This window comes from Siphateles boraxobius, unplaced genomic scaffold (assembly GCF_051911475.1).
Source record: "Siphateles boraxobius isolate OS27281-9 unplaced genomic scaffold, OSU_SipBor_1 6, whole genome shotgun sequence".
Taxonomy (NCBI): Eukaryota; Metazoa; Chordata; class Actinopteri; order Cypriniformes; family Leuciscidae; genus Siphateles; species Siphateles boraxobius.
This window is the reverse complement of record NW_027509186.1, coordinates 31,445,622-31,455,411: the sequence shown is the minus strand read 5'-3', so window position 1 is coordinate 31,455,411 and position 9,790 is coordinate 31,445,622. Positions and strand designations below refer to the sequence as shown.

The 9,790-nt window shown below is 36.9% G+C and overlaps 1 protein-coding gene across 1 annotated transcript; it reads left to right on the top strand.

Moving 5' to 3' along the window:
• Window positions 1–3,490: 3,490 nt before the first annotated feature.
• Window positions 3,491–8,575, top strand: LOC143716386 (calcium-activated chloride channel regulator 4A-like). Its single transcript, XM_077208916.1, has 14 exons — window positions 3,491–3,782; window positions 3,996–4,133; window positions 4,231–4,381; window positions 4,471–4,576; window positions 4,663–4,819; window positions 4,933–5,121; window positions 5,279–5,503; window positions 5,594–5,774; window positions 6,576–6,679; window positions 6,776–6,991; window positions 7,071–7,335; window positions 7,420–7,584; window positions 7,679–7,903; window positions 7,991–8,575. Exons 1-14 carry the CDS (start codon window positions 3,633–3,635, stop codon window positions 8,377–8,379), a joined length of 2,661 nt encoding a protein of 886 aa, XP_077065031.1. The 5' UTR covers window positions 3,491–3,632; the 3' UTR covers window positions 8,380–8,575.
• The last annotated feature ends 1,215 nt before the right edge of the window (window positions 8,576–9,790 follow it).

The window sequence follows — 9,790 nt, the reverse complement described above, 5'->3', positions numbered from 1 at the left end:
AGGAGTTATCATGTTTTTCACTTTAAAATAATGGGCCACATCACTAGTAGATCTTGCGGGATGACATGGTAACGCTTGAGTAATTAGTGAGGAGTTATCATGTTTTTCACTTTAAAATAATGGGCCACATCACTAGTAGATCTTGCGGGAGGACAAGGTAACGCTTGAGTAATTAGTGAGGAGTTAACATGTTTTACACTTTAAAATATTGGGCCGCATCACTAGTAGTTCCTGTGGGATGACAAGGTAACGCTTGAGTAATTAGTGAGGAGTTATCATGTTTTTCACTTTAAAATAATGGGCCACATCACTAGTAGATCTTGTGGGAGGACAAGGTAACGCTTGAGTAATTAGTGAGGAGTTATCATGTTTTTCACTTTAAAATAATGGGCCACATCACTAGTAGATCTTGCGGGATGACATGGTAACGCTTGAGTAATTAGTGAGGAGTTATCATGTTTTTCACTTTAAAATAATGGGCCACATCACTAGTAGATCTTGCGGGAGGACAAGGTAACGCTTGAGTAATTAGTGAGGAGTTAACATGTTTTACACTTTAAAATATTGGGCCGCATCACTAGTAGTTCCTGTGGGATGACAAGGTAACGCTTGAGTAATTAGTGAGGAGTTAGCATGTTTTACACATCACTAGTAGATCTTGCGGGATGACAAGGTAACGCCTGAGGAATTAGTGAGGAGACTCAAGCGTTACCTTGTCCTCCCGCAAGATCTACTAGTGATGTGGCCCATTATTTTAAAGTGTAAAACATGCTAGTTTTACACTTTAAAATAATGGGCCACATCACTAGTAGATCTTGCGGGAGGACAAGGTAACGCTTGAGTAATTAGTGAGGAGTTAGCATGTTTTTCACTTTAAAATAATGGGCCACATCACTAGTAGTTCCTGCGGGAGATGACATGGTAACGCTTGAGTAATTAGTGAGGAGTTAGCTTGTTTTACACTTTAAAATAATGGGCCACATCACTAGTAGATCTTGCGGGAGGACAAGGTAACGCTTGAGTAATTAGTGAGGAGTTAGCATGTTTTTCACTTTAAAATAATGGGCCACATCACTAGTAGATCTTGCGGGATGACATGGTAACGCTTGAGTAATTAGTTTGGAGTTAGCATGTTTTTCACTTTAAAATAATGGGCCACATCACTAGTAGATCTTGCGGGATGACATGGTAACGCTTGAGTAATTACGGAGGAGTTAGCATGTTTTTCACTTTAAAATAATGGGCCACATCACTAGTAGTTCCTGCGGGATGACATGGTAACGCTAGAGTAATTAGTGAGGAGTTAGTATGTTTTTCACTTTAAAATAATGGGCCACATCACTAGTAGTTCCAGCGGGATGACATGGTAACGCTTGAGTAATTAGTGAGGAGTTAGCATGTTTTTCACAAGTAATACAAGTTATTTAATTTTATATTTGACACATACTGTACAGGCATACATTTCTGTGAGGCACTAGTAATATTCAAACAAACATTGTAATCTGGAAGATGTGGTTTTGCGATTATCGCAACATAAATGCAGCCAATTTCTTCATTAAGGATGCAAATTGTTTTTGACAAGAGAACATCAATGTTTATCTAAAGAGAAGTCCTCCTCAGGCGGCTACTGTAACATAAAGGTAGGTCGTTGGAGTCTGAGACATATTAAACTGACACTCAAAAGAGCTCATAATAGTGAACTAATCCAATCATGTCAGCATCACTTCCTAATTATTTAAAATTTTAAACAAATGATCATTATTAGTATTATTCTATGTTTAAGTTTGAATTAAACAGAGAACATACGTCCATCCTTTGGTAAGAGTAGTAGTCACAATCTCAACCTGTAGCTAATGTATTTGGGGGAATATAATATTCATAAACTGGTTTCCACAAAGAACCCATTTGAGGCACAAGCTTCTGAAATGTTACGACCATGTTAAGCGTAAAAAAAAAAAAATTTGTTCACTTTTTAGACATGTTACATTTGTGATTAGTAATTAATTGGTTATTTTTTCTTAGTTCACAAGTAGTTCTCAATGAGGATATATTTCTTTAGTAATAATCAAATACCTACAAAGGAACTACCTTTGTACTAAATTAGATATTACTTACTGCTTAGTTAATATTGCTTCCATATTAGTTAATAGTATTAAGTTTGGTGTTAATGCAGTACTACCTATTACTTCCTGCATAGCTACTTGTTAACTACGGACCATTATTCTAAAGTGTTACCAATAATAATAATATTATTATTTAATTTTTAATTAATAGACACACACACACACACACACACACATTTAACCTGTTTCCTGTTTAACAGGAAACCTTATTTCCTGTTTTCTAAGCACTCTTTTGAGCCCGTATTGAAGGGGTGGATTCTTGAATCCATTGCTGCTTCAATATTTCTCCTTTTGAGTGGTTTGTAATCAAGTTATTAATCAATATTTATCCTTCCAAGTATTAAACGATTTTAATGATTTCTTCAAGCTTATGATATTTAAGTAGTTCTAGAATTACGTCTGTTCACTGCAACATGCTCTCTCCTGGTTTTTGAGAGAAACACACACCCAACATATGTGAAGACATATATTTAGTCTTCTAGCTGACCATGATAGCCGGTCACTGGAGTCACTCAGGCCTGTCTCCTATGTAACCAATTCACTGTCAAAGCATTAACTTTACTTTTCATCTTCTGTCACTATGGAGAACAATGACAAATATTGTTGGAACCTTTACTTTGAGAGAGTACTTCTTATCAGTATGTTTTGGAAAATTTTCCTGATCAGAGCTAGAGCTCTAGTGTAGAGCTAGTGTGCGTGCGTGTGTGTGTGTGTGTGTGTGTGTGTGTGTGTGTGTGTGTGTGTGTGTGTGTGTGTGTGTGTGTGTGTGTGTGTGTGTGTGTGTGTGTGTGTGTGTGTGTGTGTGTGTGTGTGTGTCAGCACCCTTTGTTACAGGACCTGACATTCGTGATGTGCGCAACTGCCACCCAGGGGAGATGAAATGAACATCTGATTCTTGTGCCTGAACTGGGATCCTGGCTGTCATCTTGATAATCAATGGATATATGTTTCTGACTATCAGTCCATATTATGTGAAAATTTTGTACGTTATCTATGCCTTAACCAATCAAAATCATTAAATTATTCAAGTGATGGTAGTTTAGTGACCTGTGTTAGAATATAATTGCTACTGTATTGTGTGTGTACGCAGAGCGCCCTACGAACTCCTTGCATAGTGTTGAAGCTAACTTCTGCTGATAAAACTGCAAACTATTCTTTGGTAATATTTTCTTTAATTGATTGCATCTGACTTCTGGTCTTCATTCATCATATCTGGTCCCTTAACTGTATATTTACTTACAATGTCAATGCTCTACAACATTATATTGCACCAAGTAAACTAATTAAGAGTCAGCCAACATTTTACAAATGTACCAGTCTTGAGAGCAAATTTAGTATATGAAGTAGGCTATATACATCTTATGTTTTAAATGGGCCAGATGTTGGCAGAATAGTCACACCCCTGCATGACATTGAAGCACACACCCACTTATCTCTGATCAGCATCAAGCTCATTTGTGAAATTGTTCAAAACAGGGTTCGGGAGTTGCTCATCTAAACTCTACAGCTATGGACTCAAGAACGGTGTTTGTCTTATTATGGATGTTGCTGTCGTACACCTCCACTGGAATCAAACTAGATGGAAATGGTTATGTTGACATTACCATTGCGATCAGTTCAAAAGTACCGCAGGATAACACGCTCATTGAAAAAATCAAGGTGAATATACTTTTTTGTCTATTTAACAAAAAATGCATTCATGGTTTTAGTGCCTTTAGTGAAAGATACTATTTTTTCAGTTTTGAAAGAAAGTTTAGAAAGAAATATAATCAAGTTTCATTAACAGTATTTGAATGAACAAATGAACGTATAATTACTATTTATAAATACTGTACACACATTTTGAGTTTTTCTCATTTTTCCTTCTGACAGGACATGGTCACTGAAGGGTCGGTTCATCTTCATCAAGCATTGGATAAAAAGGTCTATTTTAAAGAAGCTACAATACTGGTTCCACCTCAATGGAATAGTAAGGAATTTACCAGAGCAAGAACAGAGTCCTATGAAAAGGCACAGAGAATTATGCCATTTGTATTACGTGTCAAATATTAATCAATTCAATAATTTCATTAACATATTGCTGACGCAATTTCTATGTGAAATTCAGGCAAAAATAGTAATTGATAATGCTAAACCAGCATACGGTGATGAACCCTACACTCATCAGTATGGTGAATGTGGATCTGAGGGTCAGTACATTCATTTCACCCCAAACTTTCTCAGAGACGACACACTCATTAAGCCTTATGGGTCAAGAGGTGCATATCATTTGATATCCTTCAACATTTATCCAGGTTATTGCAGTAATATGTTTGTTGTATGAACAAGAATGTTTGTTTGTTTGCAGGAAGGGTCTTGGTTCATGAATGGGCTCATCTGAGATGGGGCGTTTATGATGAATACAGTGAAACAAAGCCATTCTACCACTCTAAAGGCCGTATTGAAGCTACAGGGTCATAAAACTTTAACAAAAAAGAAAGCCTATTATTAAAATCTTCTCTGAAATTATTACAACCATTGATTTCCTGCTTATCTTTAGGTGTAGCAACAACATTGAAGGTCAGTTTTATGATGAATCGCTTCAACCGTGCCACACTGATCCTAATACTTTACTACCAACTAAGGGGTGCAAGTTTTTTCCTAACAAATATCAAAAAACAGACAACTCCATAATGTTCTTACCAAGCCTGGATTCTGTAAGTACAGATGTTACATGTTTCCAGACATGCAAAATGTATCTTTGGTCATTTGCAGTGCATTGCATGCAAACATATGGAATGAAGTAATTATTAGAAATATTTGGTTTCAGGTGATCTCATTTTGTCGTGAAAACGAGCACAATTATGAAGCTCCAAACTTGCAAAATAAAAAATGTGGCAACAGAGCAACATGGACTGTTATATTTGAGGATTCTGTGGATAAAGACGCACTTCGTTCACTGAAACCACTGCCATCCTCTCCACCACCATCTTTCAAAGTTGTGCAGCGAATGCATCGGGTTGTTTGTCTCGTCCTTGATGTCTCAGGAAGCATGCAAAAAAATTAACTTCACTTGAAAACAAAGATGCTTCCATTATTATAACTTTCAATGCTCTGGCATGAGCCTAATCATTTTGAAACAAGAGAAGCATAAAAACTGGTATCATATTTTCTAGGGCTCCCGAATCCTTCTACTACAACAGGCTGCCACATATTTCCTGCGGAACATCATTGAGGATCAAGCCGGTGTTGGAATTGTGACCTTTAGTACTGATGCTTCTACTCTGAGCCCCTTGACTACTATTGACAACGACTCCACACGAGAGAAACTCATCATATTGTTGCCAACAACAGCAAGTGGATCAACAAACATGTGTAAAGGCCTTGATCTAGGCTTACAGGTACCATATTAATCATATTTATGATGTGTTAAATAAAGCATACAGTTTTGTTTTACACTAATGTTCTGTATTTTTCTTTAAAACTTAAAGGTACTCAAAAAAGACAATGGGGATGTGATAGGGGATGAAATCATTTTTCTGACAGATGGTGAAGCGTCGGACAAGCTTAATAGTTGTGTTCTGTCCGCGATTGAAAGTGGTGCCATTATACACACAATAGCTTTGGGTGATAAAGCAGATAAAGCACTGAGGGAAATGGCTGTCAAAACTGGTAAGTGACATCGTCACATATTGACTTGCAATGTTCCAGAAAAGTGGCGGTACCACTTTATTTTACAGTGTCCTTGTTACATATGTTACGTGTAATAATAACAGTAAATTATGCCTAATTACATGCAATTAACCCTCAACTAAATCCTAATCCTACCCTAACCCTATAGTAAGTACATGTAGTTAATTAATATTACACTGTACTTAAATATTTAATTACACTGTAACAATGACACCTTAAAATAAAGTGAAATTCGCAATTAAACATTTCAAAAGGCCTACTTAGCCAGCTGTTTTCAAACTGCAGGTCGCGCAAGTGTGACAATTGTGATGCGTTAACGAATCACGTTCGATAATTTGCATAACTTACATATTTCTGATATAGACCCACAAGCATTTCGTAGATCAGCGGCTGCATGCTGCACAATCTACACAGCATCCAAAAAATAAACATCTATTGCAGTTAGTTTCACTCTTGTGAACCCGGTTCTTCTAATGAAATAGTTCCTTCACTCAATCCTCAATCCTTCACTGAATTAACTCACCGAATACTACAGTGCAGCTGAATGAATCAACGTATGATTCACTCAATTGAACTCCAAGTTCCATGTAAATTAATATTTTGGGTGGTCTCAAGATTTATTATAGCAGGTCTTCTAGCCTATAGACCTTATGTAGCCCCGCCCCTTTTCAGCACATTAGTAACTTGTAACTAATTGATCGGTCTCGTAATATAGTAGGCCTAAATTATATTATTCTTGTTTATCCAGTGCATATTTCTTATGTTCTATGTTGTAATTAGGGGGGACATTTATCACAGCCAGTGACAATCTCTCTAATCAGCTACTGAATGGATTTTCTTCAATCACAATACCAACAGGAGATCAAACAAAAGACCCAGTTCAGGTTTGTCAAGTGATCGGTCATTGCCCATGGGAAATGACTTTAAAATTATTATGAATATTCAAATTATTATTATTATTATTATTATTTTTTTTTTAGATAGACAGTGTGGGAAAACAAACATCAGACTGGTTCAATGGGACAATACCAGTGGATCAGACCATTGGTACCAAAACCAGCTTTACAATAATCTATCAAAAAAGTTTACCTCACATTTCCATACAGTCACCAAGTGGCTCAACCTACAATCAAGTACAGATGCGTCATGATGTATCAGCAAAAACAGTCACTTTAAAAGTTCCAGGAACTGCACAGGTATGACAAAGATTTAATTAACTTTACTAAAACTTTTTCATTAATTATTCATTTAATAATACTATTGTGTGTTTGCTAGACTGGGGACTGGAAGTACAGCATCCAAAGTCCAACACTCCAGTCTCTGATTATAACAGTAACAAGTCAAGCGGCGCGTGCTGATGTTCCCCCTATCATAGTCAAAGCCCACATGAACCAGCAGTTCAGTGACGGCACTAAACCCATGATAGTGTTTGCTGAGGTCAGTCAGAATTATAAGCCTGTAATAAAGGCTGAAGTGTGGGCTACGCTGGAGTCCCAATCTGGGTCCGCACAAGAATTACAACTCCTGGACAATGGAGCAGGTAAATTACCCATAATGTTTGTTCCAAGTGTGCACTCAACCCAGATTTACACTATTTAGCCAAAAGTGCTTTATTGTTTTACAGGAGCTGATGGTTTCAAAGATGATGGCGTCTATTCCAGATATTTCACACAGATGAAAAATGGGAGAAGCAGCTTGAAAGTAAGAGTGAAGAATCAAAATGGAGAGGCCAGATTTACTTTCCAAAAAAGTGGTGGTGCGCCATACATACTTGGATATGTGGTTAACGGTAAACCGTGAGATTGGGACACCTAAAGCAAACTATTCAAACTTTTCTCAATTTTCCTCAACTCATTTTTTTCATGTTGTTACTCCAATTTCAGGTGTGGTGGAGCTAAACCCTCCGAAGCCTCCAGTTTCTGAGGAATCACTTGTAATCGGAAGTTTTACCAGAACAGCCACTGGAGAGAGTTTTGAGGTGGAGCTTACAGGCTCAACTCCACCAAACTTCCCACCTAACAAAATCACAGATCTGAGTGCTGAGATCCAGGAGGACTCTGTGCTTCTCATTTGGACGGCTCCTGGTGAGGACCTCGACCATGGAACAGGTAAAGCTTACAATTAATACAAAAATGTTGGGATCAAAAAATACTGTATCTTTTATGGGCCTCACAGGGTGTTTCTTTCTTTTTAAGCTAAATCCTATGAGATCAGGTGGAGCTTCGACCTCAAAAAGCTTCGATTCAACTTCAGCAATGCTCATGTATTCAACATACCGGCCATTTCACCGCAGGAGTTTGGATCAGTTGAACAGCATTCATTCAATCCTAATATTACAATCCCAAATGGCACCACAATATTTTTTGCAGTTCAGTCTGAGGACAAAGAAAATGTGAAATCTGAAATCTCCAACATTGCTCAAGCTTCAAAGATCCTCCCTGATCCAAAACCCCAAGGAATGGCAGATCTAGAGCTGAAGTTTATTTTTATTGCAATTTCTGTTTGTCTGGCAACTGTGGTGATTATTGGTATTGTTGCGATAACATCATGGGCATTGAAACAAAGAAAAGTTTCTGTTTCTTAGACTACAACCAACATTAATAGCTGAAGCAAAGAAAATCCTTCTGGTGTACAATTGCTTTACTGAATTTAGTTGTACACCACATGCTTGGCAAAAATATAAAATGCAAAATACAGTTTGGAAAATTTTGTTTAGGTTTGTTATATTGGAAATGTTTGTGTTCTAAAGGCATACAATTAAATTTCCACTCAGATATTGACCGCTGTTTTGTTCATTTTTTGTTTTAGCTATTGTTGTGTACCCTAGAAAGAAATAAAGATCTAACCTGACTAAAAACATTATGATTCCCACAAGTTTAAATTATGTCCATATGAACATAATTATTTGTGCACTCCCATGATAAATGAATAAATAAAATTAACATCCTACCCTATTACTCAATAGAAAAATTATATATATATATATATAGGGCCTACAGTAGTCAACATTTGAAGTGGATCATAAAAGTTCATCAAAGTTGTCCTAAGACAAGAACGGGTATTGTTCAAAATTCATGTATAACTTTGATGAAAGGTTTTGATCCACTTCAAATGTTGATTTCTGTGTATACACATACATATACACTGTATATAGTGTTTCCTATTCATTAACTAGCCTTTCCTATTCATTAACTAGCCTGTGTATACACATTAACATATCTATTATGATTTACTATATGTCTGATTTATCAGTTAAGAATTTTTATGTTTTTTGACCTTTTTTTAATCATGATGAAGGGTTTCACTCAGAGCTGCTCAGTATATTCCGTGAGATCCTGTGAGAGAGCTAATAAGACATCATGTGATGTACAGTAGATATAAACATCACTATGGCTTACAGTATCTTAACACTGTCGTGTCTGAGGATCATAGCTCTATGGAGTTGTAGGAAATTGCCTTTATGGATTGGCTGATTGTGGCATTTGATAAATCATAAGGGCCATTTCGGTTAAGTCATGGCATTGTTTATGAGGACTTTATTGTGTCATTAGATCTCGTTGTGATCATTCAACTGTTATTGTGCTTTCTGCCAGAGATGGAAATTATATTGCAACTATTCAGTCATATAGATATATAAGGGGGCAATCATCCTGTACAAGAAAAATCATAGTCTACATAAAAATGCAACTACTGGAAAATGAGAATAGATTTTTCAGCCATTAAGTCATTAGACACAATAAAGCTCATGATAGTATAACACAAGTTATGTAAAGGAAACATGATGAGCTCAGTGTGGGCCTCATTTATAAAACCTGTGTACACACCAATGTTCATATTTATAAAAACAGTTTTGACGTGGAAAGGTATTTAGTGTAACCAGCAGTCCTACTCGACCCGCTCTGAGCTGGACTCAAACTGTTTCTCCGGCATGGGAGGTGGGTGCACTGACAAGACCGCAGCCTCTAGAGCGCCTCTTGAAGCCAGGGGAGTGAGGA